The 16,050-nt window shown below is 43.8% G+C and overlaps 1 protein-coding gene across 2 annotated transcripts in view; it reads right to left on the bottom strand.

The window, feature by feature from the left end:
- Positions 1–16,050, bottom strand: part of dnm3a (dynamin 3a) — a 29,138-nt gene that overhangs the window by 5,959 nt on the left and 7,129 nt on the right. Inside the window, exons 7-18 of one of the 2 annotated variants that reach the window (XM_049588152.1) lie at positions 14,892–15,034; positions 14,664–14,799; positions 14,495–14,562; positions 14,221–14,359; positions 14,036–14,122; positions 13,856–13,926; positions 13,700–13,760; positions 12,651–12,677; positions 11,895–12,008; positions 7,076–7,185; positions 2,868–2,979; positions 2,054–2,215 (exon numbers count right to left, since the gene is read on the bottom strand). In XM_049588152.1, coding sequence (XP_049444109.1) covers positions 2,054–2,215; positions 2,868–2,979; positions 7,076–7,185; positions 11,895–12,008; positions 12,651–12,677; positions 13,700–13,760; positions 13,856–13,926; positions 14,036–14,122; positions 14,221–14,359; positions 14,495–14,562; positions 14,664–14,799; positions 14,892–15,034 — 1,230 coding nt within the window. The remainder of the gene's footprint in view (positions 1–2,053; positions 2,216–2,867; positions 2,980–7,075; positions 7,186–11,894; positions 12,009–12,650; positions 12,678–13,699; positions 13,761–13,855; positions 13,927–14,035; positions 14,123–14,220; positions 14,360–14,494; positions 14,563–14,663; positions 14,800–14,891; positions 15,035–16,050) is intronic. The other variant, XM_049588153.1, reaches the window with a different exon arrangement.

Consider the following 16,050-nt stretch of genomic DNA (forward strand, 5'->3'; position numbering starts at 1 on the left):
TTTCAGCTGGTTGCAATCTGCAATCTTCACCGCTAGAGGCCACTAGATCCCCCTAAATTTTACACACTGGTATATTTTGCAGATTTTCAAACAGCTTTGTACTGTAACAATTTGGGTAGTACGTGTAAATTAATTGCTAAACCTCTCTCCATCTTACCAGCAACCAGATCTGCAAGCTCATCTCCCAGCTCAAATTGTGGATTTTCACTGGCTCCTGCTCGAGCTACAGATTGTACTTCCGCATTTTTGAGAGTACAGAGAGTGAGAGTACAGAATTGGATCTAGAGAGACCCACCCGTCTCTCTCTCTCAAACTCAACCCAACTCTGATCAAACTGTCAAACTAGGCAGTGCTGATCAAATACAAACCAGGACTCTGCTACTGTATTGCCTATTTATTGCCTGAAATGCCTTCGGAAGCATATTTTAGTGTTTGGACTTAATATGAGTGTTACAGTATTGTAAAAGTGGAGGCTGAAAAAACTGAGATCAAACAATAAAACAAGGCAATGCTGATCAAATATGAACCAAGATTATGTTACTGCATTGCCAATTTCTCAGCTTACTGATTAACTGTAATTCGAGATTGTTTTCTGTGTCAAAACACCAAGCTTGCAAGCGTTTCTTGGTCTGCTGTGGCACAGTGCCTTTAGCTAGTTGTAGTTTTTAACTCTTGAGCAAAAATGAATGCAACAGCAATTTTCCTCTTTTTTCTCTGGTCATGTAGCGCCAATTTCAAAAGTATTTGCATCTTTCCATCTTTCCAGTGCTAAAATACTTCATAATTCATTTTAATGACAGAAAAAAAATCCTCTAAAATCTTCCTATGACAGAAGTTAATTCCAAAACTCGTGGCTGTGTTCTGTCCTATCTTAGATCTCCAATTTCATCTCAGTAAATCCAGACTATAACTGTAAATTTGATTCTTTAATTGGCACCTGTCCTGTCATGCCTGTATCTATGATCTATGTTCAGAACGTAGGCTTTACGAGACTGCTTGTATCTTTGATTAGATTGTACCCGTAGGCTAATCGAAATGGACAAGCCTTTATATCAATAGCTAGCTTGCTATTATGGAAAAAATTAGACAGGTGTTCAGTTTCAACAACACAGATTTAGAGGCACTAATTGTGTCGGCGGAGGAGAGGAAACCCCATCTCTTTCTGTGTTCAGGTTGTTCCCTATCTTCACTGTCAGTGCCATACAGAGCTAACAACAGAGCTGCTGCCAATTTTGGCCTACTTTGAACATAAGGCAGGGTTTATGCCATCATAACTTAGGATTCCTAACTTGGTAAATCCCTAAGTTAGGGTGGGTTTGTGGTAACTTAATTCATCAAAGACATTACACACCCTGGACACCATCTGTTTAAGCTCCTCCCATCAGGCAGGAGCCTCACATAAATCCAACGCACAAAGAGACTGAAAAACTGCTTTTTCCCCAAAAGCTGTGGCAGTTCATTGGACTTACTTATACTTCATTCATTCATTCATCTTCTAACCGCTTCATCCTCTTGAGGGTCGCGGGGGGGCTGGAGCCTATCCCAGCTACATCGGGCGAGAGGCAGGGTACACCCTGGACAGGTCGCCAGACTATCGCAGGGCTGACACATAGAGACAGACAACCATTCACACTCACATTCACACCTATGGACAATTTAGAGTCACCAATTAACCTGCATGTCTTTGGACTGTGGGAGGAAGCCGGAGTGTTACTTATACTTACTTATATTTATTATATTTTGTGCATATGTTTGTTAGATTTTATTACTGAATATTTACATTTGTGCCTTTTTCTAATGTAAATATGTGTGAAGTATTTCTTTAACAGTAAGCACAATTTGAGGATGACACGTATGCAATTTTTTTCATGCTTGCATAATGACAATAAAATTCTTGAATCTTGCTATCCCAAGAAAAGGTAACTTTTTCTCCTGAATACAGTTAGGAAACGTGTTTCTGTTAAACCAAAACTGTTTCAAAAAATATCATCCTAAGATCTGATTTTAGAATTAGGAACTTTCTGGAATGAGGCCCGTGGTCTGGATATCTTACGTTGTTGATCATGAGGTGCATAACAGTCTTTGGCATTAAGTCCTTGATGGTCTTATAGATGATGCTCATGTAGGATTCGACCAGGTTACGAATAGTTTCCACCTGACGCTCCAGCTGGGGGTCAGTGAAGTTCTCTGGAGCTCCGTTTCCCTGGCCATCCACCTGGGTGACAGACAGACAAGATGGAGTTGGACGTGCGTGCAACATACACTGTACAGATTGTCCCTGTGGTTTGAGCCAAGGATGTATTTGTGTAATGTGCAGCAGTGACCGCTGGGGTAGCACAGCTGGTGATTACATTTTAACACAGATGTGTGAAGCAATTAAGATCAGTCTTAAGTGTATTTCCATATCTCTTTATCTACTCTATGCTTGCGACAAGAAGAAGTATAAAGCCACTGTAATAGGAACAGGGAGAGCAGAACAGAGGGAACACAAGAGAGGGAGGTAAGGAGGAATGGGCAGAAGAAAGAAAAGGGGGAGTGGGGTGAGGGACGAGGAACTGCTGATTAGAAACAGACTAGAACACACACACATACACACATGTTGTAGTGACATCATGGGCCAAGAATGCTGTGCTGAAGAGCCAACGACAGAGCGAGATGGAAGGGGTGGGGGACTTGCTTTTCTGCTTTGGCAAGGGAAGAGAAGGGGGAACATGGAGAGAGGGGTTCGGGGTTATGGCCGGGGTTTCAGGTTAGCAAAGCCTGTGAGTGCGTACAACACAAAAGGTAAGGTGCAGACAGGTGCAGCTCCCCACAGCTAAGGTCAGGGTTGGGTTTAATTAGGTTGAATTAGGGGTCAGAGTACTAACAGTGACTCTCTCGGGGTAGACTCCGGCCTGCAGCAGAGAAGCCTTCCAGCTGTCCAGCTCCTCCTGAGAGTCACAGGCCAACTCCAGGCATTTGTAGTCCTTGTACACATTCCTGCAATTCAGTGTGATATTGTCAGACATCTCCAAAAACTAATACAGTGGTAACACTTCACAATACCGATGTTATAAACACACTGCCATACATACATTAAATAAACACACCGAGTTCTAATGCATCCCAAAATCCTCCATAGATTGTGACACTTGCATACAAGTTTCTTAATGATCTCATATGACAAGCACTATCCAAAATAGGAACCCTGACCTTTTAGCACAGACATGTTATTAATGGTTTCTCTTGAGAACTCTGTGTAGGTGATGTAGCCAGAGTTCCCGTCACAATGCGTGGGATAATTTCAGCTGAGCAGTGATGTTTTCAGTCATTTATAGCTATCCACCGACTCCTCTTTCTTACCACGTTCACTTCCAGTGGAAACAAAACAACTGTTCCTCTACGTCTTGTGGGAAGAGAGGAAAGTACTCTCTAGTAATACTAAAAAAAAAAAAAAGTCAGCAAACATTGTCAGACTCACACACATGCTGTATCAATCAGTTTATCACGTATCCTGTGAGCTGTTACTTCTGAGATGAAGCCAATCGCCTATTATCAGTTAGTGTGTTGTGTGCTTTAAAGACGTCAGAGAAGAAGAAAAAAATCACATGGATGATTTTGGTGTTTCTTAATACCCCCTCTTCAGCTCTTGACCTACTTTGTACACAAGTCAAATGTTATTGGAACAAGGTTTCTTTTGTGTGCATCATGTGAACTCATTAAAAGCAGTCCTTATGAGTAAACAACACAATAAGCTGTTGTCTTGGTTTCAGTATTAGTCAGTATCCTACCGATGAGGGAAAAACTCATGTCTCTCCGACATCTTCAAATTGGCTCGACATGATTTTGTGTGTTAAGTTTTCAAGTACTATTTCTGGTGTTTGCATAAAAATAATAAGCAAAGCTACAGTTTGTAAATTTGATAAAAATAACTTTGTATCATGAGACAGTATGTGAATAAAGTCACGTCCCTCCTCCCCTCCTACTGCCTCTGATGGATTCACAAACACAACCAATCAGAGCCAAGGAGCTTCTCATGCAGCTGTCAATCATTGTTCGTGTGGTCAAACTGTCACACTCGGCAGCGCTGATCAAATATGAGTCAAGATTCTGTTACTGCATTGCCTATTTCTTGCCTCAGATATATGCAGGATCTTATTTTAGTTTGAAATCATTTGTTCAGTGACAGTTTCAGTTTTCCTAAAAGTCACCAACAATAGACCAATGGACCTGTGCAGCATAATGCTATCAATGAAATGTAAAATAAAACTGCATTTTATTAATTATTTGACAGTAAGGCTCAACAGTTAATCAAAAACTTTATCAAAATCACAATAAGGCCTACTGCAATTTTTCCACAGAGGCGCAGTATTTCTTAAAGGTGAAATGTGTGTCAAAATACTATCTAAAATTAAATACTGTGGAGATTTCTTGGCCTCACACATCATATTCTACAAACATTTTTGTTTGGCATTGATCCCTGCTAAATTCATACCATAATCATTTTAATGTTTCCAATGAAAATGAAAATGATCATTCCCTCTAATATCACTAAAAATATCACAATTACGATATCAGTCAAAATAATTGTTCAGCCCTATTTGCTGGAGCGTCCACGCTCCATTTTATAAAAAATATTAACAGAACTGTGACAGCCTTGTCTAGTGTACAGTGTGTAAACAACAGTCACCTATTTAAAAGGAGCAGTGCGCAGGATTTAGGGGCGTCTAGCGATGAGTACTGCAGATTGCAACCAGCCAAAGCGTCTCTCATGTGCCAATCGTGAACTCCTGGTTAGGATTCTTGCAGTGTTCATTGTTTGGGAGGTTTTTACTGGAAGCCAAATTATGTGCCAGTAAAAATCTGTGTTTTTCTGACACTGTTCGGCTCGTCTAGGGAGGGATGGCGAACTACAGTGGCTGACGCAAAAACGCAATCGGCCCTATTTAGAGCCAGTGTTTGGTTTGTCCATTCTGGGCTACTGTAGAAACATTGGCGGTGCAACATGGCAGACTCCGTGGCTCCTTATGTAGATATTAACAGCTTATTCTAAGGTTACAAAAACACAATGATTCTTATTTTCAGGTGATTATAAACTAAAGAAACCATACTTATTATATTATATTCCATTTCTGCCCATATATCTCCCTAAATCCTACTCACTGGACCTTTAATTGGCACACTGGATGACCTTTGTCCTATTCCCACATCTTGTGTAAATAACCTGATAAAGGAGTAACACACGTCGTTAGGTGTGTGTAAAAGGGCCCCTCCAGAGTCACCGATCTGTCGTGGACCACACTTTGAAAAAAGGGTTTAAAAGTCTTTCCAAAATGTGGTACAACCCTTTCCAAAAAAATGTAAAGAGAGAATGATTCACGGATAAATGTTAAGGGCACAGAGAAATACACAAGCACTTGATATTAGGCAGAAACACACATACGCACAGCTACAGACAGACAAAATGAAACCGTTTCAACATCTGTGCTTGACCTCCCTAACTGCAACTTAACCCCTTATCTCCATCATCTATTTTCTCCCTGTTATTCATTCCCTTGTTCCTCTTTCCCCTCCATCTCTCCTCTCACTTCCCTCTTCACACCATCATAACCTCTCTGTGCTTTGGCTGTGGAGGCAGCACAGCAAAGTAAGAAACAAGCAAGGGATCTGGAGCAGGCTGTGGCCCATCTGTTAAACATTTTTCTTTAATCACTCGGTTGTTTCTTTCCTCCTTTTGTTGTTCCCTTCTCACATTCAGAACACATAGCAATTAACCTCAAATATGTGAAACCTTTGTGTGCGTGTGAGAATGAGAGAGACAACAGAAATTAAAAAAAGAAAAGGAGAAAGACTACGGCAAACAGCGAGCGATGCAGAAAGATCATGAAATAGGCAGTCAGTTTGTGAGCTTATGGCTGGGCTAGGATGGGTGAGGCTAATAAGTCAGGGCGTGGTGGCTAACGGACGGGGAGCCAGGCCAACGATGACAATACTACAGTGCTATTACACTAAGATCAGGACGCTAACATTCATATACACTGGCGAGCACACATTAAAATTGTTCTCTGCGCTGATTTATCACTCACTTCGACATTTTTTTTTTCTCCCGTCCCCTCTTGCTATCCTCTCCTCAGCTCATAGTCAGTGTGAGTTTTTTCACTCATCTTGAGGAATTTCTGCCCAGATCCTTGACTGCTTTAGATTTGAAGAGTTTCCTGAGGTTTTTGATTACTGTCAGACAGGGACAAAACCACTGCAATGTCTGCCACACACACACAGACACGCACGCACACAAATACAGAAAGAGAAACAGAGAGAGTGAGGGCGCAGGAAGGAGGGGGGGCGCCATAGGACAGACTTTGACACATTCCTGGCCGATGGCTCTGATACTCTCTCTCCCGCTTTCTTTCTCCTCTCAGCCCTTCCAATTCTTCTTTCTCCCTCCTTTTTGTGGTGAGTCGAGCAATTCTTTCCAAACAAGAGCAGCCTCATCTCTGATCCAAGCTCTCTGGCTTTGATTAGCTGCTTAATGAGCCTGCCGTCGGTATGCTGTGGTCTATACACACACACATATTGGCAAAGGCACACACACACACACACACACGCACATATGCACACACAAATCCAGTTTGTGTGTCCGAATGCAGCATAGCACAGAATTATAAACAAAGCCCACATGCTCTGGTACAATCAGCCAGGCTTTGGGTCGGCTCCAGCTCCTAAACACACACACACGTTCTCTCTCTCTCTCCTTCTCTAACGCTCTTTCTTTGTCTCTCTGTCTTTCTCAATCTGTTTCACACACATAAACCTAGCAAACCCAGCCCTACCCTCAACAGCCTGGCATACACTTGGAGGCAAAAAACACTCCACCCGCTGCAGTACCCACTGGATATCCTTTCTGTTCCGGTGGCAAAGTTGAATGGAAGAGGTCAAAGGAAGGGCAAAACGCCGGTCTGACATCTCCTCCCTTTCCTCCTCTGACATGTCCACCCTCGTAAAATATCACTAAAACCTCAGCGAGCAGGTGACAAGAACAGAACTCCCTTTTCTGACTCACGCGCACGCACAGACCTCCAGCCACACACAAACAAACCTTAACTCTGTGTTGAAGATAGCAAAGACAAATTTGCTGGACATGAAGCCCTTCTCCACGTCTCTGAGCTTTAGGTTGTCCAGGGGAAGCATGTACTTCTTCTCCTTCTCCTGGAAAAGACAGAATACGAAGAGATAAAGTTTGACAGAGGTATGCGGAGTAAAATATGACATCACAGAGCGGTAGCACAGGTGTTGATAGCAAAAAACAACAGAGACTGAAGACAGTTCAGTTGGGGGCTTTTGCTAAAATAGTTGTATGTCTGGTAATAAATATTTTTCAGCGAGAAAGAGCGAAGCCAAGAAACTTGAACTGCAGAGGGAAAAGTGTCAGAAGGCGAGGAGAACAGGAGATGTGGAACACTGTGCTAGCAGAGCACCTGAGTTCATACGGGATGATGTGTCTGCCTGTCAGACTGACTCACATTAACAACCCACTAACTAGCGAAAGAGAGACAGTGGGAGGGGGGAGAGAGAGGGGGACACCATAAGTCTATAGTCTGTCATCACCACAGGGACTTATGAATGACAGAGAACAGTTGGAGGAGTGGAGCGGCCAGCGTGAGGAGAACCAGACAGCATGGAGGCAGGGTACAGAGAACTGAAGCAGGGAGGGAGGGAACGACAGAACGAGTACAAAAAAAAAGAGGGAAAGAGGCCGGGCCCACATGTGAAAGTCATTACTCAGACTCAAGCTCTAACACAACATTTCTCCTAAAGTGAAGCCCTTCCCCCTCATCTCTCCTCTCCGGCCTGCTCTGGCTTTCTAACCTCTGAGAAGGGGGCTTCCAGAGAGCTTGGTTAGAGGAACAGCCATGGATGACGTAAAGAAAGTGAAAATATGAAATATAAAGATGACTCCCAAAGAGGAGGCAACTAAAGCATGCGTGCAAAAGAGGAAGTGCTAAAAATTGTCTATGCTTGGATGTACGTGTGCGCGCCTGGATTTAAGAACGTGCACACACGCTGTATGAGATGCGAGTGTGCTGGTAGTACATTTTGGTCTTCCCTCTCTCAGTGCTCCCCTGAACCCTACGACTCTCTTCCTTCGTTCCTCTTTCCTTTTTTCCAAAGGGGCCCACTTCCTGTAACAGAGGCTGAAAAAAAATGACAGAACGGGATTGGCGCACGTACAGCAACATCTGGGATCGCTTTGGACGGAGGGGGAGGAGACTGGAGAGAGTATAGGGTGCTCTGATGGGGTAGAAATAGAAAGTAGAGATGATGAAGAGAGGAAGAGGAGGGATAGAGGTGGATAGAGGGATTGAGGGAGGTGATTTTTGCTAGAGTAGAAGAGGAAGAGTTGAGGAACATAGAGAGCAGGAGAGAGCGTGCAGGAGAAGTGGGGAGAAACTGCAGACCACTCCAAAGTTGATTCCCCATGGGTCACATCAACCCATATATGGCTGCTAAGTTCCTCCCTAACTCTCCCTCGTTCTCTCACTCCCTGTATTTCCTTACGCCTTCCCCGAGTGAGCAGGCAGATCCCTAGCTGAATGAGTGAATGTGCCACGTCAAGACTGGATACTACGCCGGGACACAGCCCTGCGGACGCTCGACTCGCGATACACTCACATCTCCGGAGGAGGGACACCCGTAGGAGTGGATGTCTGGTGTGTGCGAGACCCCTCACCTTGCGACCCTGCCAGCACCGACACAGGATAAGAAAGAAAAGAATAACAGAGGAAATCTTTTTCCGAATCCACACCGCCACTGGCAGGACTGCTAGCAAAAAAAGCCAGAGCGGGAAAAGGCGAGGCCGAAGAGAGTGCGAGAAAGGGTCCTGCTCCGTCATCCCAGTGTTCAGACTACCTGTTCAGGATCTTACTGGTGTACAGTAGTCTGCACATTGGTTAGACTGTGCAAGGAAGTGCTTCAGCAGCAAGACTCAAGGACAACGTGAAAAACCTGCATGTACTCTGCGCTGAGGCAAATCTAGAGTCTGATATTCTCTGATGTTTCTTGCTTGAACCTGTGCAAATGCCTTTAAATGTGCATTCACTATCACCAGCTTTCACAGCTTCAAAATGCAGCCATTAACTCTACCTTAATTCAAGCATAACGACATCCATTTTGTAGAATTTGCCAACCTGAGTTAAGCGTCTTTTTTAAGATCTAGTGATGTCTACAAACAAGGCAGAGATATTAACATGCATTGCATTTAAGCAAGAGAAGCTATAACTTGTCTCACTGTTGTTTTACCGACAATCAACGCAGGACAGCTGTAAAGCAGCTAATTAATTGTGCTTCTTTCACAAACATTCACTGTAGCGCACTCTGAACTAACTGATTTCTGTGCCACTCATTGGGTAATTTGAGTTTCTGCATGTGCATCTGTGTGGCAGTATGATAACTCCTGTGTTCACAGACATCACGGCACTGTTTTGTATATGCATGTGTCATACTCCCAGTGGTGCCGGGGTGGTCGTGAAGTATCATACATCAGAGCTGCTGTGTCTGAAGCTGTGTCTCCTCTTCCTCTGCACTAATGGATTTGAGATATGGAACAGGCCTCACACACGCACACACACACACACACACACACACACACACACACACACACACACACACAGAGGGGAGCGTGTAGATTAAGTGTATATGCATGAGCCGTCTGTTTTTCTTCAGGCTGCCCGGTGGAGGCCTGGCAGTCGAGGGGTGAAGGAATGTATGTCTGTTCAGTGTGCTGTGGAGATTAAACTCTGAACTATTATGCTGCACTCTGAGTGAGAGGTCAGTGTGAGGGTACAACTGTTTAGGTACGCAGAAAGGAGATGTACAGTATGGCCTTACAGATGTTAAAAAAAAAAACATCGGAGTGTATAGAAGCAATCGACAGGGATGGAGAGGGGAGGTTGAAAGGGGTGAGGGGGTACTTGTGAGAGAGACTGTGGAGGAGTTGAGAGAAGGGGGGGGGGAGTCAAAAGGGGGAGGTCTGCAGTGTAGAAACAGCCATGTGGGATTTCTCTGGGCAGATCTTGGAAGCTGGTGTTTGGACAAAGCTTCAGATTTTCCAGCCAGGAATGTGCACAGTCCCAGGGAGACTGCCAACCACACAGAGGGGGAGAGAGAGAAAGAGGGGGAGACAGGGAGAGAAAAAAGAGAGACAGACAGAGAGAGGGGGAGAAAGGAGGAAAAGGCAACAGAGGTAAAGAAAGAGAAAATAAAAAGGGGTGGGGGAGGCAGTATTCGAAGAAAAATAAACGTCTGTGGAAGGTAGTGTGGGCGGGGAGAGTGTGAGCGGGAACTGCAAGAGAGAAGAAGCAGAAGTCTGCCGTGTGTGAGTGTGTGTATGTGTGTGTGTGAAGCCAGTAGATCTGATCTCCTGTGATAATATGGGTGACTGCTTTTGCACTCAGGCCTTCCAAAACACAGCAGATAAACCCTCCAATGTAGCCAGGAGGTGCAAGGATTAAACGCTGACTATTCCAACTGAACCAAAATTTATCACAGGTTTAGATTTTCGTATTTAGCTCAGTGAGACATGCATGTGTCATCGTGACAGCCTAAGTTTGTTGCTCTAATGTGGTCAACAGATATTCGCTTGCCTGTCTTTGTTTTATGTGTCGCAGATGTGCTAAGTGTGTGTGTGTGTGTGTGTGTGTGTGTGAGTTGATTTGATTCTAAGGAGATGACAGCGAGAGGAAACCTATAACACTGTGTGTGTACAATATGCACGCCTCGGGCTGTGTCTGGGAACACTGTGTTCAAGAGGTCCAGTGTTTATCTGAAAAGTGACCGTGTGTCTGTCTGAGTGAGTGTATATTTTTCTCCACTATTTGCATGCCAGTTTGTTTACATCAGACTCCACATGTGTACTGTATACTGTATATACAAGCTTGTCCACTGTGTGTTTGTGCATGCATGTGTATGTGTGTGTGTGTGTGTGTGTGTGTCTCAGTTTGGCTTGGGGCAGCTCCAGCTGTGTCAGAGTGAGCCGCTCCAAATGCCTGAACTCCCAGAAGAGGAAGAAAAGGGGGAGTAAGGGGAAGAGTGAGCGGAGAGCGGGACGAATGGGGAGGAGGGGGCGTCAGAGGAATGAATGGGGGAAATGGAGGGGCTCACTAGCAGGTCCAGGTGGCAGAAGAAAAATGCAAAGAAAACGGTTGGCTGGACAGAGTCGAAGATGCTCCTTTAGGTATGCTTCTAATAGTGTCACATGCCACAAAGCCTCCTTAAAGACAGGGACTGTGTGTTTAATTTTGTCCACAACACAGCCCTCGAGTCATTTTAGCGCGGTCACCGAGAACAATTTGTAGAAACATTCTACATACTGTTTCTGCTAACTGCTCAATTATGTCTGTCAAACAATACACAACTCAATTTCATCCACAACATCGTCTAGAGTGTTTTCATCCAGCTGTGAGTGTTTACAGGTTCTTGTTTATATCCATGTACAAATGCTGCGATGTGTTCCCCTCTTCTGACCTCACTTCCTGCACTCTGCCCTTCTTTCTTCCCATGACATCAACTGTGACAGGATAAGACTGTTGTGGTGTGTCTGCCTGTCTACACTTGCTGTGCAGACCTTCTGCTCCTGTACAGCAGGCACAGACAGGCAGACAGATGGCAGCCCCACTGACATCAGAACAGAGGGCTCTTCCATTTGCTTTAACGAAACTGCAGGGGCTTGACTCAAACTGTGACGACTATATCTTAATCAACGTCAACCGATAAGGGATTTCCCCTTCCACTTCATTATGTCAACCTCCCAATTAAGATGTTGTTTCAAGCTGAGATACGTGTTAATAAACTTGTGTTAACAAAAAGCGTACTGCTGCGTTTCAACTTCACTAGTGTGAGTGTGAGTGTGAGTGCATCACCTCATCATCCTTGAACCAGGACAGGCTCTCTGCGCTGAGGATAAACCAGTACTCTTTGGCTCCTCCTTTCATGATGCCGATGTTGCTGATGGTCAGCCAGCCCTTGCGTATGACCTGCACAACAGTCAAGGGTAAGGATCAGACTGCAGGACTGAACGGACCATCACACGAGCATTTCATGGAAAATTAGACAGCAAGGTATAACTCATATGAAGGTGTGCAAAGCAGGTCACACACTGAGAGTGGACTCTTGCTGATGAAAAGAAGAGTTAATGTCAGAAACTAGTCACACATACAACATATACAACATAGATTATGCAGCCATGGCCCAGTCACCAATACATTTTACTGAACACCAGTGGACATAAGAGGTCAAAGAGGAGACTAGATGCACAGGTAAACACACAAAGTAAAGAAACACATTTGGAGATAAAAGCGAGACTGGAAGTCTGTGTGATGAAGAAGGGAAAAGAAAGTATGAGATGACGCAAAGATACCAAGAAATTAAATAGACATCTTGCTATGGAAATATTAAAATCTGCACATGGTAGAAATCACAAGAGGCAGAGAGAGAACACTGCTACTATAACTGTAAGAGGGGAAGCATTTTCAACATCAGCAGTGTATCAGTTGCAGATGATGAAACACATGATTAACAAAGCGACAAAAAGCATGCCCTTCAGCTTGATCCTGCACACAAATATTTCTAGCGGAGGCAGCAGTAAGTGAGCGAGCTTTAAGAGACTGGTCTCCTACTATTAGTCTTGAAGGAGGGGCCACACCCTGGAGAAAAAACAGGAGATGAGGGAGCAAAATTAAGATGGAGTTAATGTTCTAGTTATATGAGGGGAATACTATGCTGTTGTCTTATTAGGATGACACTGCTATTGATTATTTAACAGTTTACTACAATGAAGGCAACATGAGAGGTTGTGTGAATAGCTGACAACACTTTTTTATTTATTAAGATGTAGTTAAAGTGAACTGCTGATCAACAAATCTCATCATCAGACATCAAGTTTCCTGACTAAACACAATCGTGGCATCATGTTTTTAATTATTCCTGCTTTCATATGTGTCACATAAATATTATGTTAGATCGACACAAAAAAGCGCCTCATTTCAGCGTGACTGCATTCCTAAGAAACGCCAAGATCAACTGATTGAACCCGAAAAATCACATTTATTTATCTGTAGCTATGAATTCTGATTGATGCAGATTGATGCACAACACATGGGATGGTGACATTACTGATTTTTTTTTTTTTTTTTTTAAAATAAGATGGATAGAAAAAATGATATTAAACCATGCACTCAAACGCTGCTTGCAGAGAACTGTTGGCACTTAAATAAATGTCATAATTCAAGGAGAGCACACTGTCATGCACAAATGTACACTTATGTTTGGTTTGCTTAAAAGTGATCAAGATGATTCTGAACAAAAAGGAGGGTAAACAAGAGGAGTGTATAGCCAGCTTTGTTTTTCTAATTTTTGGTGTAAGAGTGGTGGGGCTAAAGCAAGATTATTTCTGGTATGAGATTTTGGTATATTGCTGGTGGCACTTCTGTAGATCAGTCATTCTGATGCATCTTCCCGAGGCGTCACATGAGTTTTTACTCAATTTTATGGCAAATTATTAAACAGTGTTCGAGATTTTTCACTCGAGCACTGGCCAGCTGAGTCTGTAGGATGCCATCACCATATCAAATGTCCTTTAGCATGGTTAAAAATACTGTAAAATGCATTTCCCTGCTGTATGATCCACTCTTAACCTCCTATAAATATATAATATAGAAAGTCTTACATGATTTCCTGCCGTCCCTGCAACAGTCTTCTTATTGCTTTGGTTGTATGTCTGCTGGGCACTGAGAAGAGAGAGGGAGAGCTCATGATATTTACTGTCTAAGCAGGTAAGAATCTGTTGTTGACTTTATAGTTTGAAACTGAGGAAGTTACTCACTTAGTGAAGCCGATGAAATCTTCATGTTTGGTATTTATGTAGGCGAGCTGGATGTCAATGAGCAACAAAACCTGAACAGAGAAGACATACTTTAACTAGAGAAACACACCAAACTTGATAATCCAGCAGAGTTATATGTAACTGATTTGTGAACGTGATGTCCAGCTGGGTGTGAATGACCTGATCCCTGCATTTACTCTCTTGCTCTCGTATCTCAGTGGTTACAATTCTCTCTGTCTCATTTTGTAGTTTGGGAAAAGACCTCAGCTATTGAGAGAAAACAGACCAGAAGTTAAATATAAGACAGACGGACATCCGAAACATACAGCGCATGGCACGAGAATATGACACACACATATTTATACCTCGTTGATACACTGGCTCACAGTGTTGATGAGTTCCTGGCTGACCATCTCAACAAACTGAATACACGGCCCCTTTAGCCTCGACATCTGTTTCTTCACTATGGCTTCAAAGGCCATGTCAGGCGTGAACAGACCTGTCCTGTAAAAAGACACAGATGAAGAGAAGTAAGAAAAAACATGTAGATTGACTGCAGCCAACAAGAAAATACCGTAACAGAATATTGTACATGATGTAACAGCTTTTGAGACTTTGCATTTGAGCTCGATACCACACCTGACACCATGGATGTTTCTGATGGCGTAGTTGATCTCCCGTCGCAGCTTGCTCTCATCTGACTCAATCTGAAGACAAACAAATTACACTTATTAAGCACTTGGCTGAGAAGTATTCACATAGCTACTGAAAAGAAAAACAAGAATCACACTCAGAATCACACACACACCTTGACCAGTTCATAGGGGAAGCGCTCATGAAAGATTCGGTTGATCCTAGCTCCTCCTGACAGATTCACGGTGTCTACTTTATCGCCTGAGCCCTCGATCAGCTTCTCAAAGTCGACAGCCAGGCGCTGAACTGACCTGGAACACACCAGAGGAAACACCGAAATATAGACAATTTAAAAGACAATAAATGGGTATACACATGAACACATCCACAAAGATTGACTGACTGTAGCATTATCTTGGTCCTGCGTGCAGGGTCATCAGGACTATACTGTCTGTACTCTTCAGCCTCTTTGTTCAAGGCTAGAAGCTGGCTCTGCAGGAGACTCCGGAAGGCTGGCAGAGTGTCCCGGATGTGGTTCGTCAGTTGCTGCAAACAAACATTATCAGTAATAATTAGGGCTGGGTTTTGTTTAAAAAATTACAATACCAGTACCAATATCAGCACCTTAAAGTGATACCAGTACCTACAGAGTTCTTCTTTCAATAACCATAATGTGAACGGTGTAGCCATACTTTCAAACGTTTTGGTGGCATCTCGGCATGCTGAACTGCCAACTGTCAAATATACCATGCTCGACTTACTACACCACAGACTGTATGGGTTGTAGAGGCTGCAGGGATGTGAGTAGCCTGGTTCCAGACCATAGACCCCGCCCACTCAACTGAGTAGGCTTGCATCTCTGGTCTGGCATACTGCCATGAATTTGCGATTTATCTCGTCCAAACGATGGACGGACCAATGAACGCCGGGGGTGGGGGCGGGTCTAGCGATTAGCCAATCAGCACCACGCTGATGTCAAGCTGTACACCGGTGGGTAACTGGTGAGGATAGCAACAATGGCGACCGCTACAGATCCTACAGACCACATTAACGATGCTATCGAGGTATTTCCTCACTACTCACGTTAATGGAGGACCAAATTAAGGAAGCTGCTAAACTGGATTTAACGGCGATGCAGCTGGGCGCGCACGATGACGGAGACATTTTAAACGGGCAATGCTCGCTTGTTTTCAGCACCCCCGAGGCATGGATACTAATGACGTCAGATTCTGGGTGAGTCGTTGATCTCTACTGATTGGTTAGGGAAAAATCAAATTCCCTCCCCCTTGTAAATCGCCTTCAATGGAGGCGATGTCAGACTGAAGGTTCTGAGAGATTCAGTCTGGCACTCAGGCTAGGATGTGAGCTCTATGCCAGGGACAGTTGTGAGAGTTTGCCTGGCTGCACACACACAGTGACAGCGCTAACTGTTAGCATCACACAGCTAACATTACCAAATGGTTATTAACAGGTTAAACAACAGAGTCAAGCTGTTTCGGTGTCGGTGAGAGTTTGCTGGGGCTCAATGTTGGATGTTAGCTGCTGCTGTGTTAGCTTGTGCT

The sequence above is a fragment of the Epinephelus fuscoguttatus genome, linkage group LG10, assembly GCF_011397635.1.
Source record: "Epinephelus fuscoguttatus linkage group LG10, E.fuscoguttatus.final_Chr_v1".
NCBI lineage: Eukaryota > Metazoa > Chordata > Actinopteri > Perciformes > Serranidae > Epinephelus > Epinephelus fuscoguttatus.